The sequence below is a fragment of the Panthera tigris genome, chromosome B3 (assembly GCF_018350195.1).
Source record: "Panthera tigris isolate Pti1 chromosome B3, P.tigris_Pti1_mat1.1, whole genome shotgun sequence".
NCBI lineage: Eukaryota > Metazoa > Chordata > Mammalia > Carnivora > Felidae > Panthera > Panthera tigris.
The window spans coordinates 69767620-69784339 of record NC_056665.1 but is presented as its reverse complement, the minus strand read 5'-3'; the positions used below and the strand labels follow the sequence as shown (position 1 = coordinate 69784339).

The following is a 16720-nucleotide window of genomic DNA, read 5'->3' as shown; positions in this document are numbered from 1 at the left end:
TTGAGAGAAAGAAGAGCATGTGCAAGCTCAGGAGAGGGGAAGAGGAAAAGGGAGAGAGGGAGGGAGGGAGAGAGGGAGGGAGAGAGAGACAGAATCCCAAGCAGGCTCCACACCCAGCACAGAGCCCAATGCGGGACTTGATCCCATGACCGTGAGATCACGATCTGAGCCAAAATCACGAATCTGATGCTCAACCAACTGAGCCACCCAGGCGCCCCTTGCAGATATTCCATAACGAGAGAATATTTAGGAACAGTTTTTCCAATAATGATGACAACATAGATTAATATGCACATTTCTCTAAAGACACAGACTACCAAGAATTGAATTTATAGTTGAAAACTTTCTCCTAGAGAAAACTGCAGGCTAAAATTACTTCTCTGGTAAATTTTACCAAACATTTAAGAAAGAAACTACAACATTTCTACAAAACTTCTTCAGTAAATTTAAAACAAGGAAATATATTCTAAAAGGCCACCATTATCCTGATACTAAACTAGATAAAGCACTGTTTCATAACCCAACATCCACTGCTGGTTTTAAAAACTAAATAGAAAGGAATTTCCTCAGCCTGATAAAAAGCTTGTATTAAATACAAGCTATACCTAGCATCATACTTAACAAAAAAATGAAAGCTTTTCTTATAAGAATAAAAACAAGTTAAAGATGTTCACCCTAACCACTTGTATATTCAACACTACACTAATTGACCTGGCAAGTACAATAAGGCAACAGAAATGAATAAAATTATCCATACTAGAATAAAAGAAGTAAAATGTGTTTATGCACTGAAAAAATGACCATCTATGAGGAAGATCCTACTTACTCTGTAAAAAACCAAGAGGAAGTGAACGATTTTGCAAGTTTTCAAAATACAATTTCAATAAACAAAATATCTATTATATTTCTATAATTAGCAATAAACAATTATAAACTAAACAAAAATGCCATTTAAAACAGCACCAAAAATTAAAATAATTAGGAACAAATCTCAAGAAAGATATGCAAGACCTGTTCACCAGAAACTATATAACATTGCTGAAATAAACTAAATGGGACTTCCATAGATCGCGAGATATACTGTTTCCATGGCTCACTCTTCATAAGGATTAAATAGATTCATCATGTAAGAATTATGTCACAGCTGTGATAACACTCATATCAATATTTGATGTCCCAAGTTTTCTGAATCCAAAATATCAAAGATAGAAACAAAAGGCTATCCCATGATTAGTGAGAAGTCATGTATCACTTATGAGATCTTCCTGTAAATCACTAGCTGTCTGCATACTCTTTTGATTGCTGCTTTCATCTCCTTATTCCTGAACGTGTAGATGACTGGATTCAGAAAAGGAGTGATGACTGCATCAAAAATGGCAAGAAATTTGTCCATCTGGGAATTGGGATGTGGCCATGTATAGACAAACATGGTTGGACCGAAAAACAAAAGGACCACAGTGATGTGAGCTGACAGGGTGGAAACGGCCTTGGATGAACCACCTGAGGAATGTTTCCAAACAGAAAACAGGATGATGATGTAGGAGATGAGGAGTATGAAGAAGGAACCCACACAGATAAACCCACTGTTAACAGTGACCATGAACTGCAATCTGTACGTATCTGTACAGGCCAGTCTGAGGAGCCGAGGAAGGTCACAGTAAAAGCTATCCAATACATTAGGACCGCAGAAGGGTAAATTAACAATGAATGCTAGTTGAAACAGTGAGTGACTGACACCAAGCGCCCAGGCAGCAGCCAGAAACAAAATGCACATTCGTGGGCTCATGATGGTCAAGTAGTGGAGAGGCTTGCAGATGGCAACATATCTGTCAAAGGCCATGGCGATGAGCAGCACCATCTCCACACCACCAATGACGTGGATGAAGAAGATCTGGGCGATGCAGCCTCCAAAGGAGATGACTTTGTGCTTTCTGAAAAGGTCATAAATCATCTTGGGTGAGGTGGCAGAGCAGGCTCCCAAGTCAATGAAAGAGAGATTGGCCAGTAGGAAGTACATGGGGGAATGCAAGTGAGGATCAACGGTCACAGAGAACACAATGAGGATGTTCCCGGTCATGCTTGCCACATAGAGCACAGAGGAGAACACCAGGAGGAGAAGCTGGATCTCCCATGAATGAGTGAGTCCCAGAAACACAAACTCAGACACAACCGAATGATTCCCTCCATCCATTGATCCAGCCAACTGGGCTGCCAATGAAATAAGAACTAAGAAAATGAGGAGGAAAATGTGATTATGGAGATAATAGGTCATAGAATTACTAATGTTTCAATATTCTTATGAATGAAAAGGATATAGTTATCTACTTCCTCAAATATAAAAAAACAAAAATCAACACACTACCATCACATGTGTGAGTTAAGACATAATTTTAAACTATCACCAATACTCTTATTGCAACGTTCTGTTCTCAAGTGAACAGATTAGCCATGAACATGGACAGATGAGTACCATGACATTCATCACCTGTTTAAATCACTTTTGAGGGGCGCCTGAGTGGCTCAGTCCTTTGAGCATCCAACTTCAGCTCCAGTCATGATCTCATGGTTCGTGAGTTCAAGTCCCACATCAGTCTCTGTACTGACAGCTTGGAGCCTGGAGTATACTCCTGATTCTGTGTCTCTCTCTCTGCCCGTTCCCCCCACCCTCAGAAATAAATAAAAAACATTAAAATTTTTTTTATTTAAATCACTTCTGATATTGACTATTTCTCACTTCTAACATAGTCCATCTTGCTTTTATGTATGTCCTCATAATCTACTCCTCTTCCCAGAGTGCTCCCACAATTTTCTGATAAAAAGTAGGATGAGAGGAAAGCATGATTAACAAATCAATTGTCACCTTGAGTGAGAGAGTGACTAATATATGAGTTGAGACTAAATTAAGACTGGCTGTAGATTAAGATTGAATAAAGACACTGACTGGGGTATGTGAAATTGAACAGCCCACTAGTAAAACACTTGTTAGGTGGACTCTAAAAATGGAACAAGTGTTTTCCATCACATTTTATTATGTTCACTATCCTGGGTGCCTCTAGTTCCCATGCAATTTTTCATAACTACAAAGCCCTAAACTGGCCTCAACATTCAATAAAAATGTCATGCCACTAGGATGCAAGGCTTTTTCCAAACCTAATAAATGTGTATTTGAAAGATTTCACCAGATTCTGCTAAGGTGCATGCCTAAAGTGGCCACCAAGGGTGTAACATATTTTTGCAAACAGCTTTTCCCTACCCATCCATATGAAGGTATTAAAGATCAGCACTTGGAATAGCTAGGATTGTACATTTTAATTCATCAGTGTCTCATCCTCCCTTTGGTGTCAACCTTTACATCCACTGACATCCCCACCCACACCCTTTAAAGTGCTTAGTACCACCTGCAGGTAACCTGTTGTTGTGTGGTATTTTCCTGCTTACTGTGAAATCTATTCAGATATTTTATCTTCAAGGCAATTTGTATTTTGTACTTTTGATTTAGGATTATAAAATAAGAACGTCAAACATTAATAAATCACATTTTAAGAAGAACAGAGGATCTTTCTTCTTGATCTTAAACCATAAAATACAAAATGTGACACTGGAGATTCAGTCCTTTAATATGTATAATATTTATATGTGAAGTGGATGGTGAGCAGGCAACAGTGTTCTATTTGTCTCTGTGTTCAGATACCTACCTCGATCATATCATGTAATAGAGAGTAATTTCCAAAAACAGTAATAAGGTTGATTATTTTAGGAATTGATGAGGTACAGTAGAACGGTATAATGACATCCTTCATTTTTACAACTACAATTCCAGACTTTCTCACACAAAGAAGCATCTAACTGATGCCCTCAGTCATCCCAGACTGCAAAAACACATGGAGACTATCACTGTGTCCTGCCCCCCATTCTGGGTCTCCACCACTAGCATGAATCTCTATTCTCATCCACATGTAGTGATTATACTGTTACCTCTTGAACTAACAGTCTACAGTCTCAAGGTGCACACTTTCTATTCCCAGAAAACTGGGGCCTAGAGTAGGGGGTACTTATGCTGCTCATCCAGGGAGGAAAAGACAGCTCCAGCTCAGAAAAGGACTGACAGGATGGATGTGCATGGGGAAGTGATAAAGGCACTGGAGAGGGATTCAGGAAACTCAGTAATTATTGAAAAAGTCCTAAGGCCTTGATGAGGAAAAGCACATGTCCCCAGCATAATGAGATGAAAATTCTCATGGAACTATATAAAGTCTATTTTGTCCAATTGGTCATCATTCAGATGAAAAACATGAGACCCAGCAAAGTAAACAGAGTTTCCAAGATTCGCACAAGTGGCAATCTGGGGACCAAAACTTATGTCTCTTGATTCTTATTCCAAAAAGAAAAATCCTAGGGAAAACAATCAAGTAAAAGAAAGCAAAACTCAAAACAGTGATTTTTTTCTTGGTTAAAATCAAAGCTAACTAGAGACATTCATCCATAATGTCCATTATTCTATAGCAAACTAACAATAATTAAATATTACATAGAATGTGTACTCAATTAAAGATTAATTGACTAGTACGATAGGAAATTATACCTGGGAAAGTGATTATTCATTGCTATTAAATTTGTATACTGATTCTTTGTATTTTGGTGGTTATGTAACTAGTCGCTACAATGGTAAAAAACTTAATATAATGTTTCTAGGAATTCCATCCTTTGGTCTCTCTAAAAGATTTTTTTAAAGTAGGGGCGCCTGGGTGACTCAGTCAGTTAAGTGGCCGACTTCGGCTCAGGTCATGATCTCGCGTTCCGTGAGTTCGAGCCCCGCGTCGGGCTCTGTGCTGACAGCTCAGAGCCTGGCGCCTGTTTCAGATTCTGTGTCTCCCTCTCTCTCTGACCCTCCCCCGTTCATGCTCTGTCTCTCTCTGTCTCAAAAATAAATAAACGTTAAAAAAAATTGAAAGTAATCTCTATACCCAGTGTGGGGCTCGAACACATGACCCCAAGATCAAGAGTCGCATGCTCTACCAACTGAGCCAGCGACGCACCCCCGTCTCTCTAAATTTTATTGTCCTCAAAGGTCAATTAAAATCCCAAATACTTCTTGCAGCTTTTGTTAACCATTTTCCTTGATACTGATTTATTCTTTTGCTAACTCCTGTAAGTCAAAGAAAACAGTTGGAAAAAAAACATGAATTGTACACATACAAATACAAATCTAATGTATTACACATGTCAAGTGAATACTAAAATAAATATGTGGCCAGTTGAGGCGTGGGAAGGGAAATGTGCTATAGACAAAGGTAGATGGTAGCTGGTATCAGCAAGAGCAGATGGATAGCAGATGGCTATCCTAAGAACACAGATATTGATCTGGTCCTTTGGGAATTATAATTGAATAAAAAGAGATACACAATATGTGGAAAATACCTTGAATTATATAATATGAAAGTAACCTTTTAATAGTAACCATCATTATGCATGTAGATATAGCCCATACTATGAGAAGTTAGAGTAACAACCCCAGGCTATAGTAAGGCAATGCCTTTAGGTCAGTGATCTGTACTATTTTTTATTCTCTCATTTGTTGGTCTTCTTTTCCAATTGTTTTAAAAGAGGCAAGGGGAAGTTTTTCATTTGAAAATTTACAGTAGCCATGACTAATAGTCTCCCCATGAGAAGGCACCTAAGGCCCTGTAGCATATTTCTTGGTAGGGGTCAGATAGCATTTAATCTTCAAGCCTATACTCAGCACTCAGTTTATTTTCTTGAAGTCTTGAAACAATCTAGGATGCAGAAAAAAATAAAGCAGAGAGAAAAGAGAAAGAATGAAGATTTTAAATGTGGAGGGAAATAAGAAAAGAGGGAAATTAGGAAAGATATTTATGATAAAGGGAAAAAAAGAAACTGTTAGAAAAAAAAGAGAAAAAGCTAAAGTTTCAGATGGTATTAAATATGGCAGCCAAGGTTAGTAACAACACAGGTAAATTAAAGAGAACACCAGTCTCTCACCTTTAATTCACTGATTCAGGGTTGCTCCTGACTTTGACACTGGATAGGATTTAAGGTAGGCAGATGCTTCTATTACTTGCCTTATTCAGGCTCACAGAGTTTCTGTGAAAATCACACATGATAATAAATGGATAGACTGCCTTTTATACTGTATAATGACATACACAAGTAATTCACTGTAAAATATTTAACTGTTTTTTAATGATTTGAGTAGTCATATACTAAGCAGGAAAAAGAGGCATAGAGAACAACAGAAAATAGCCATGTGAAATTCTCCCCACTGTGTGTTTTCTCTGGGTTCTACTATCCCAGTAGGGTTATCTGTCCAGTCAGCTTCTCCTGCTGAGGGTCACAGTAACTTCCAAAGGTGGTGTTCCTCTACATAGTGGACTTATCGTACAGTGATAGGCTCACAGTCAAAAGTCCAGAAATCATTTCCAAATTTTCATCTCTATATTCTTCAATCCTAAAAACACAAAAATTCACACACTGCCTTTCACACATTATAGAATGATTAGCAGCTTGGGCTTTGATGGCAGGCATCGCCATTCACTTGCTATGTGAGCACATCAAAGTTACTTGACCTCTGTGAGCTTCAGGATTCTCATTACTAATGTGGAGATCATAATACCTCTTTGCAGGGTGTTGTGAGAAATGAATGATATATATAAACTTACCTAAACTCAGTGCCTACCACATAGTATGGCACAATAAATGTTTTCTATTATATACTGAAGAATATGTACATGAGTGACTTTTTAAGTACAGAAAATCATTCCTCAAATTCTGAAACTTCCATTATTCTAAAGCATTGAAACTAGACCTGGTTTTAGGCAAAGCTTTCATATCCATACTTGCATTCAATCACTTGAGCATATTTCCCAAATAACAATTTTGCTTCTTAGTGGAAATACTAATCACTTTCACATCTGCTGTTCCCAGAATCCAAAGCCATAAATTTCAATTAAAAAAAAAAAAAAATTTTCTGACCACAGAGAACACTGGACATTTCCCTTGTCATTAGTGGTAAGAGGGAGAAGGGAATGGAGAAAGGGCCAAGGTGGGTGCTTTAAGAAATTTTTGAAGACTCTGCCCATCCAGGCTCAAATATGTGCTGATCTGCCAGCACAGACTCTGTAGAAAACAGACTCTTCTTTCAAACTGCCTTTTTCACACAAAATTCTTTCATTTTTACTTCTACTTTAATTGTACGAGTGGAGAAAGCAGGGGTACTTCAGGTAAATTATAGTCACATTCAAAACCAAAGTCTTAGGTATGTTATAGTCCCCATTCTTCTCACTTATTCATTTTGTTAAAATGTAAATGCTTAGTATGTGTCAGACCTCAAGATGGACCAATGTTGTACAAAGTCAATCCTTATCCAACCTGTATATAAATATACTTCAGGCATTGCATGACACATGTCATAGAAGTGTCCTCTAATACATGAGGAGAGTGGGAAAAGACAACTATAGTAATGAGAAAAGGCAGCATACCAGATGTGGCATTTGTGTATAGCTTTAAGAGTTGGTAAATATTACAATACACAGCATCCAAGACAGTCATTTCAAGCAGATGGTAAAATATGAAAAACAGGTAAGTTTGGTGCTCACTGGGTTAAGGGTCAAGCATGCAGATTATCTACAGAATAGATATTGGTTTTGGAGAAGAGAAAAAGTAAGATGAGAAAAAAATGGTGGAGATTAGTTTGTGCCTCACCTTAGGAACTAATACAGATATTCAAGAATTATTAAATAAATGTACAGAGTCAATGAAGAAGAGGATGCAAGGAATTGGTGATAAGGCCAGTAATTAGGGAAGATGCTCCATCTGAAAGTGTGATGGGTCATTTGAAGGAAAGAAACAATAGAAGCAGGAAGTCCTCTAAAGAGAATGCTGAAATAAAGCAGATCTTGGGGGGCTATACAGATGTACTAAAATTTAAGGTTTTAGCTTTAAGACTGTCAAAGAAAAAGCGAAAATACTAAGAAATACACAAAAAATTGGTGGCCAGTTAAAGTTGGAGGGAACCTGAAGAGTGACGTCAAAGATGACATCAACTTTAGACCATGAATAGATAGGACAATGGCAGATTCATTTTTATAAATAAGGAAAACGGACACAGAATTTGTGAGGATGGAGAAAATAGATGATTTTATTTATATTAAACAATTAGAGTTTCAGATACTAGTAAGATATCCAGGTGGAAATATGAGTCAGGATGTATGGGAAGAAATATAGGTTCAAAATATAACTGTATAACAATCCATATGAGTAATAACTAAATGTACAAGAGTGAATAAGGTCCCTGAGGGAAAGAGTATGAAGGGGGAAAAAAAGCAAAGACCCAACCATATAGAAATTCATAGTGAAAATGTGAAAGGAGACAAAGGAGCCAACAAATTGGACAAAACAATCACAGAGGTCAGAAGACAATAAGTGGTGAGCCAGATAAGTCAAAATTGAAGAGACAAAGTGAAAGATGAAACAGAAGAAAGGGAAGGAGTAGAGAACTTTTATTACAATGAAGAAAATGTGATGAGAGAGTAAAAATATATATATAAGAAAACTGAGATACCAACTCACATAAATTTATTTGCTTTGTAAATGGGCAGTTTGGCATATCAGAAGCACACATTGTAAATATCAAGTGGGTTCATTAATGAATAAATAATATAATAAATGAGAGAGAATTGTCAAAGAAGGATGAATGAAAGGTCTTCATTAGGGGCTGGATGACAATGTTTTCGAAGAACCTACATGCTGCTGTGTTGTGACACACACTGTTAATATTCAGCAGCCTGAAAGCAATCAAAGAGCTGTGACCAGTAGGAAGAGGGAGCAGCAGTTCAGTGGCAGGTGAGGCAGAAGCTTACAAAGGGATGAAGTTTCTAGCTCCTGAATAGATGGACCAGGTGGCTAAGCTGAACATAAATCATAGGCCATAAAGGAAGTCACAGAACCTGAAAAAATAACTAAAAACAACACAAAATTAAAAAACACAAGCTCAAACAGTTGGGAAACTTGAAAAGGAAGATAAATAGTCATGTGATATACTTTAAGTCTTCTGTGATATTCTTCTGTAGCTCTATTCTTATTCTTTGAGGCCTAGATGTACACTTTCCCCTACTCGTATCCTCATCTGCCTATACAGAGCGACTCTCCTTCATGGGCTTGGTTCCTGCTCCATCCTCCTTCTCTAGGATGCCAGCAGCAACATGCCTCATGGAAGGCTGACATCAGAGGGGAGTTGAGGAAGACAATTTTTACATTCCTGGAACACAGAAATCTTAGCTTGCTGATTTACTCACTAAAGAGTGTCCTGTCCCTCCCACTTACCTGCTTTGCCAAGAAAATTGAGAGGATAGCATCATTAAAGATTCAGATAGATTCTAGTTCTTCCGAAATCAAAGGGATCCTATACAGGATCATTAAAGACACTCACAAATAGCTGTATAAAACAATCAGAGTGGCAACTAATTATATCCCCAGGAGGTAGTGACCAAGTGATGCTGCAGAGATCTGGGATTGCCAAACTGAAATTACTTGGCCTGGGGAATTATTGCTTATAGTTGTTTCGGTTTTCCCAATGAAGCCCAGCAGAAAAGCTAACTGTTAATAAGAAAACAATGAGAGGCGTTTCGCCTTGTAACACATAGGCCTTTTCCATTTTTTAGAGTGGCTTTAAATCTTTATCTTATGATGACTAAAGGTGAATTCCAGAGCAACATTAAAAACTGCCCTTTACAATTTTTAATCATTTAATCATTTCTATGTTGACTACCATAATACTATTCAACTTAAACAGAGAATATATCAAAAAGTATGAAGAATACATGGAGATAAAACCATATTATATGGCATGAGAAAAGTAGAGAGAATATGTAAGAAAATGAGATTTAAAGCGATTTCAAATATAATGATTCTATACATACACTATTGAATGCTCACTGCAAAGCAGGTGTTGCCACCTAATCTGAAATTATATTTCACTTAAAATTATAGAGATATTAAAAGTCTGGTGTATATACGAATTTAGAACAGTCCCAAAATTTTCTTCTCTTTCTCCTACAGCTAACCTCCTTAAATTATAGAAAAGTCAGTATTGCCCAACATATTCATGAAGCACATATGATCCTGAATCCAAATTTTAAGCAAGTACAGCAGCAAAAATAAAACTACGTTAACCTCAATTATGTAAATAAATGCAGACTTTCAGACTAAGAGTCCAAACTTGAGATGCTTTTTTCCTCTTCCTTTATGCCAGAAAAAAACACAAATGCAAACTCCATCCTTAGGCTAGGAAATATATCTACAATTCCAAACCACAAAACATGAAGAAAAAAAAACTTATGTGCAACAAAAATTGAAACAGGGCAAGAGTGAACACCAAAATAAAAATCATGCCTCCTAAAATCTTGAGCTAGGCACCAAACTCAGCAATCTCAAAAAGAGGTGGATACACTTCGAAAACAACCAGCGATCTTTCCTTTGAACAGAAACATGGGAGTGTGTGAACCCTCACTCCACAGAGTAACCGAGGAAAGAATCTTAAAGAGAAAGACACAGATACAGCATCTTTGGCGTAAGGAGGCCATTTGTGGAGGAATGAAAGAAAACTCAAGGCAAGAAGCAGGGGGTGGGGTGGGGGGAAGCAGCCAAACACCTGACTGTTCCCATTATGTAATGAAAAGGATAAATCTTAAGACACATGACCAAAATTAACAAGTATGGCTGCTCTGTGCCAGGGAGTAGTTAGCCAAGGAATCCATGAGAGAGTCGTCCCAACAGGTGAGAGTGTATTTGCAGACAACATTCCAAACTCAGATGCCTTCTATCATATCCATTAAATCCCTTAGTTCCTCCTTCACACTATTCTTTCACATTTCTAGTATATTTAATTAGTATATGAGATTAATAATTCAGGTGCCTGACTGGCTCAGTCAGCGAGAGCACATGACTCTTCATCTCAGGGATTTAAGTCTGAGCTCCACGTTGGGTGTAGAGATTACTTAAAAATAAAAACTTAAAAATTAATCATATTATGTATTACAATAATTTTATTATAAAATAAAGTAGGTGATGACCTATATGAAAATACTTCAGGGGCCGCTGGGAGGCTCAGTTGGTTACACATCCACCTCTTGATTTCGGCTCAGGTCATGATCTTGCAGTTTCTGAGTTTGAGCCCCACATCAGGCACCACGTGTAGAGCCTGCTTGGGATTCTAGCACTCTCTTTCAAAGTAAATAAACTTCAAGAAAATCTTCAAGGAAAAAAGGGAAAATGGCATAAGGTATATACAACAAACATAATACAAGGTTTTATGCCATGAAGTAGTAAAAGGAACAAAATTTTCTGTACATTTTTCAAGATATAACTTCTTTCTAAAATGACAGAAAATATACATGGGTTATGCAAAGAAGTAACTGACCGAAAATACGAAATGGTAAAAAACAAATCGGACAAATTCAAGAAGCACAGGCATACCTCATTTTATTGCACTTCACTTTATTGCACTCGGCAGGTATTGCACTCTTACAAATTGAAGTTTTGTGGCAACCCTGCATTAAACAAGTCTATCAGTGCCATTTTCCAACAGTATTTGTTTACTTCATGTCCCTGTGTCACATCTTGGTATGCCCACAATATTTGATCTGTGCAATAATGCTGGAAAATAGTACGGAGGTTTCTCCAAAAAGGTAGAAAAGGAACTACCCCATGACCCAGCAATTACAGTACTAAGTATTTATCCAAAGGACACAAAAATACTGATTCAAAGGGGCCACATGCACCCCAGTGTTTATAACAGCACGACCAACAATAGCCAAATTATGGAAAGAGCCCAAACGTCCATCAATTGATGAATGGATAAAGAAGATATGGCGCATATATATATATATATATATATGCACATACATACACAGTGGAATATCAGCCATCAAAACAAAGAAACCTTACCACTTGCAACAACGTGGATGGAATTAGAGTGTATTATGCTAAGTGAAATAAGTCAGAGAAAGACAAATAGAGTATGATTTCACTCATATGTGTAATTTAAGAAACAAAACAGATGACCATAGGGGAAGGGAAGGAAAAATAAGATAAAAACAGAGAGGAAGGCAAACCATGAGAGATCCTTCAGTACAGAGAACAAACTGAGGGTTGCTGGAGGGGAGTGGATGGGGGCATGGGCTAAATGGGTGATAGACATTAAGGAGAGGACTTGTTGGGATGAGCACTGGGTGTTATATATAGATGATGAATCACTAAATTCTACTCCTAAAACCAATACTATACTGTACATGTTAACTAACTTCAATTTAAATAAAATCTTGGAAGAAAAAAAAGAAATAAAAAATACAGATTAAAATAAGATCTAAGAAATGAAAAATTAGTGTTCCTTAGCGTTCACTATAATTGGTAAAGAAAAAAATTCAAAAGAAAACTTCTCTGAAATGAAAGAAGCATTGAACTACAGTCTAAAGAGCCTGTCATGGGGCGCCTGGGTGGCTCAGTCGGTTAAGCGTCCGACTTTGGCTCAGATCATGATCTCACGGTCCGTGAGTTCGAGCCCCACGTCAGGATCTGTGCTGACAGCTCAGAGCCCGGAGCCTGTTTCGGATTCTGCGTCTCCCTCTCTCTCTGCCCCTCCCCTGTTCATGCTCTGCCTCTGTCTCAAAAATAAATAAATGTTAAAAAAAAATTTTTTAAAGAGCCTGTCATGACCCAGGGGAAAAAATGTTATTGCATGGGCCACATCAAGGCCAATCCAGTTGAAGTTACCAGACTTCACATACACAAAATAAACAGCCTACAAAATAACAAAACAAGCAAACAAACACCTTAGGAAACAGAGTTCCCTTTGAGGTCTTATAAAAGAAAACCATCAAAGAATAAGCTCCACTAATCAAAAAGTGACTAGAGATGACATATTCAATTATAAAGCCTAATATTAAACAATTCTGGGGATTATGGTTAAAGAACAGAATACAAACATTACAAACTATGGCAGTATTAAAGAGTAATTAACTTAAACAAAAATTAAAAAAAAACATTTCTACTGAAAAACTGTTTTTCCTCACCTTTTGTAGTCGAAGAAAATCAACACATCACTTTAAGGATAATTAAGTATGTTGAAGTATAAGGATAATGATTAAAAGAACTAGGAATACTAAAATCAAATCAAATTGAGTGAAGGGAGATGGAGAAGGGGGTAAAGGGTTAAAGTTTAATAGTTTCTTTCTCATAGTGAGAAGTCAATGGATACTGTCTGTGGAGGTAATGCAAAATTAAAGAATTAACTTATAAACAGTGAATAATTAAAAATGAACTATAAACCTTCAAAACTGTTAAAGCATTCACACACAAAAGAAATAAAACATCACATGGAGAAATCTTAATGACAGGATTAAATGGATGCGTAAAATTTATGCATTTACTAATATTTACTGAGCACCCTGTAAAAGTGTGTTAATTTGGAATTTTTCCACATGTCATTCCATTCATCTTTAACGTAATTCTGTTATTGCCAGAAAATTAATTTGTATGATTTCAATTTTTAAAATTCTGGTAAAGTTTGCCTTATGGTTCAGAATATAATCTGTCTTCATGAATATTGCATGTACACTTGAAAAAATGTGTGTATTTTGCTATTGTTGGGTAGATTGCTCCAGAAATGATTATTGGGTCCACTTGGTTAAGAGTGTTACCTAGGTCTTCTGTATCCTAATTCATTTCTCTACATACCTTTTCCATCAAGCATAGGTGTGGACTTTTCTATTTGTCTTTTCAATTCCACCCATTTTTTACTCATGTATTTTAAAGCTTTTTCATTCAGGACATGAAAATTTATGATTTTTATGCCTTCTTGCTAAATTTACCATTTTATGATTATGTCATGTCTATTTTCTTCCCTAGTAACGTTTTCTGAAGTGTACTTCAGAAAAGTAATTAATATAAGCTATTAATATAACAACTCCCATTTTTTTTCACCATTTGTATGATACATTGTCCATCCTTTTTAACATATATATCTTTATATTTAAAATGGGTTTGTTGTAGACAGCATATAGTAGGAATTTTTTTCAATCTGATAACACGTCTTTCATTAGTATGCAGTCCCCTAGAGTTAATGAAATTATTAACACGGTCACTTAGGTCTACCATTTTATCATTTATTTTGTTTTCTCTCCCCATTGTTGTTCTTCCCTTCATCCTTTTGGGTCTCCTTTTGGGTTATTTGAATATTGTTTTAATTTGATAAATTTTTATATTTACTTTTTTTATTATTATTATTATTATATCCCGGTTACCGTTGCTGCTGCTGTTAGTGCTACTCTGGAGATTACACATACCTAATTTTTGACAGCTTATATTTAATATTGTGCCACTTCAAGCAAAATGTAAAAGGCCTACCATAGAGTTCTCTACATTCTCCCCATTTTATGTCATGGTTGTCATATGTATTATACCTAAAAGTTCCTTGATCTGAATATCCCACATCTGAACATCGATGATTCAATGTGATGATTTTTACCTTTAATATTCATACATATTTTAGAGAACTTAAGAGGAATATTGTAATATTATATTTTTATATATACCATTCCTGACCCTCCTGAAATTCCACTCTCTTCTGGCCTTTATGGGATTTTTTCTGAGTAATCTGTTAACATTTATATCATTTCCCTTCTATATAATGTGTCCTTTTTCTCAGACTGCTTTCTGTAATTTTTTTCTTTTTTTTTTTTTTTTTTTTTTTTGGTCAGTATTTTATGAAGTTTCACTGTAATGATTCTGGCCATGTTTTTCTTTGAGTATATCCTGCTTCGTTTTGCTGGGCCTTTTGAGTCTATACGTTTATGTCTTTAAATATATTTGGGAAGTTTTCCACCATTGTTTCTTCAAACATATTTTCTATACTAATCTCTGTCTCCTCTTCCTCTGGGACTTCGTGAAAAGAATGTTAGACCTTTCCCTATTGTCCCCAGACCTTGAGAATCTGTTCATTTCCTTCCAAATTTTCTTAATCTCTCTTCTTCACAGTGGATCATTTCTACTGATTCATCTTCCAGTTCACTGTCTCTTCCTTTTACCATCTCCATCTGCTATTGATCCTATCCTGTAATTTTTTCATTTCAAATACTGTATTTTAAAGTTCTAAGTCTTCCATATCATTTTTCTTTATACTTTCTATATCTCTGCTGAGAGATTTATTTGTATTCATGTAAGCCATCAGTTTATCTTTCCTCAAAAATGATAGCAGAAATAGTTGCTGTAAAGTATTTGCCCCTTCCAGCATCTTGGTAGTCTTGGGGCATCTGTTGATTGTTCCCTTCGGAACAGATCACACTTTCCTCATTCTTATGTGTCAAGTCATATTAGATTGTATCTCAGACATTTTGAATATTAAGTTGTGACATTCTGGGTAATGTGGAATCCTCTGGAGAACTGTTTGTTGCTGTTTGCTTCTTTTAGGAGGCAATAAATTGGATTCAGACCAGAAGTGCTGCTGTACCTTCAAATGGTAGGAGATCCAGTGTCAGCTCCGCTTTCAAAGCCTTAGCTATGCTGTTTTGAGTATGCCTCACTCATGGGACACCCATTGGTTTGCCTGGAATTCTGGAAGTAGTTTGTACCATAGATAAGTTCTCAAGGGTCTTGTTATCCTATTTTCGATAGGTCTCACATGTGCACAGCTCAGAAACCAGCACAGGATGTGTACTGCTGCATACACTGAATTAGTGGAACTCTCTCTCCGGGTTGTTCATCTCCAAGAATCTTCCCACACTTTTTGAATTGCAGGGCCTATTTTCATCAGCTGACCAGAAATATGGGGTTTCTCTTAGAGTGTCAGCTGCTTCAATTCGGCTGAGCTGCAACTCCATAACTGGGTCCTTTCCTTGGGTAAGGCAGCAAGATAAAAGAGGCAGAAAAAATATGGAAAACTTATTTCACACTCTTCAGACCACAGGGGCTCTCCCTCAGTTCCCTTTTCCAAAAGGATGTGGTATCATCCCTCAGAATTTGAGCTGTCTGCGACACTGTCACTGCTCTGTAACAAGAGCTGCTTTGGATGGGCAAACAGAGAAAAGAGAGGGAAAGAAAGAAAAAAAAAAGTATTTCCCTTATACTCACCAGTTTGCAGGGACCACTTTTCACAGTTCCCTGGCCAGAAGTCTCGATTTTCACTTAACGTATTTTCTGCCTGTATCATACCAACCATAGCTCTGCATTGGGGATCTGTTATTAGTGATAAGCCATGAGAGAAAATATCCAAAAAACCTCACCTGCCCATGGGTTGCTTCTTCAAGGCTAATTCCCCTCTACAAAACACCAGATGTTCTTTACTTTTTTTCCTTGTCTCAGGTGCTTAATTTGCATTTTTGCAAGACTGTTTAGATCTAAATAATGGGAAAAATAGGCTGTGCTGAGCTTATTATATTCGGACACCACAATGGATTCTTACAAAACACTATTAAAAAATTATACATTTCTATTTGGCCAATTTCTCTAATTAGAACTCATCTAGATTTTTGGATAAGGAATACACACATGCATACACACACACACACACACACACACACACACACACACACACACACACAATGGAATATTACACAGCTATAAAAAAGGATGAGATCTTACCATATGCAACAACATGGATGGATTTGAGCATATTATGCTAAGTGAAATAATTCAAACAAAGACAAATATC

General features: G+C 36.8%; 1 protein-coding gene and 1 long non-coding RNA gene across 3 annotated transcripts in view; one reads left to right on the top strand and one right to left on the bottom strand.

Moving 5' to 3' along the window:
- LOC122239529 overlaps positions 1 to 16720 on the top strand; it is a 155793-nt gene that overhangs the window by 18900 nt on the left and 120173 nt on the right. The window contains exon 2 of one of the 2 annotated variants that reach the window (XR_006218713.1): positions 15481 to 15529. The exons of the other annotated variant lie outside the window; for it this stretch is intronic. This is a non-coding gene — a long non-coding RNA (uncharacterized LOC122239529). The remainder of the gene's footprint in view (positions 1 to 15480; positions 15530 to 16720) is intronic. 2 annotated transcript variants of the gene reach the window in all.
- LOC102961414 (olfactory receptor 4F3/4F16/4F29) lies at positions 1253 to 2191 on the bottom strand. The gene has a single exon (XM_007087463.2). It carries the CDS (start codon positions 2189 to 2191, stop codon positions 1253 to 1255), a length of 939 nt encoding a protein of 312 aa, XP_007087525.2.

Bases quoted from the DNA above. Each gene is read 5' to 3' on its own strand.
- LOC102961414 (XM_007087463.2), bottom strand. From the start codon at position 2,191: ATGGATGGAGGGAATCATTCGGTTGTGTCTGAGTTTGTGTTTCTGGGA.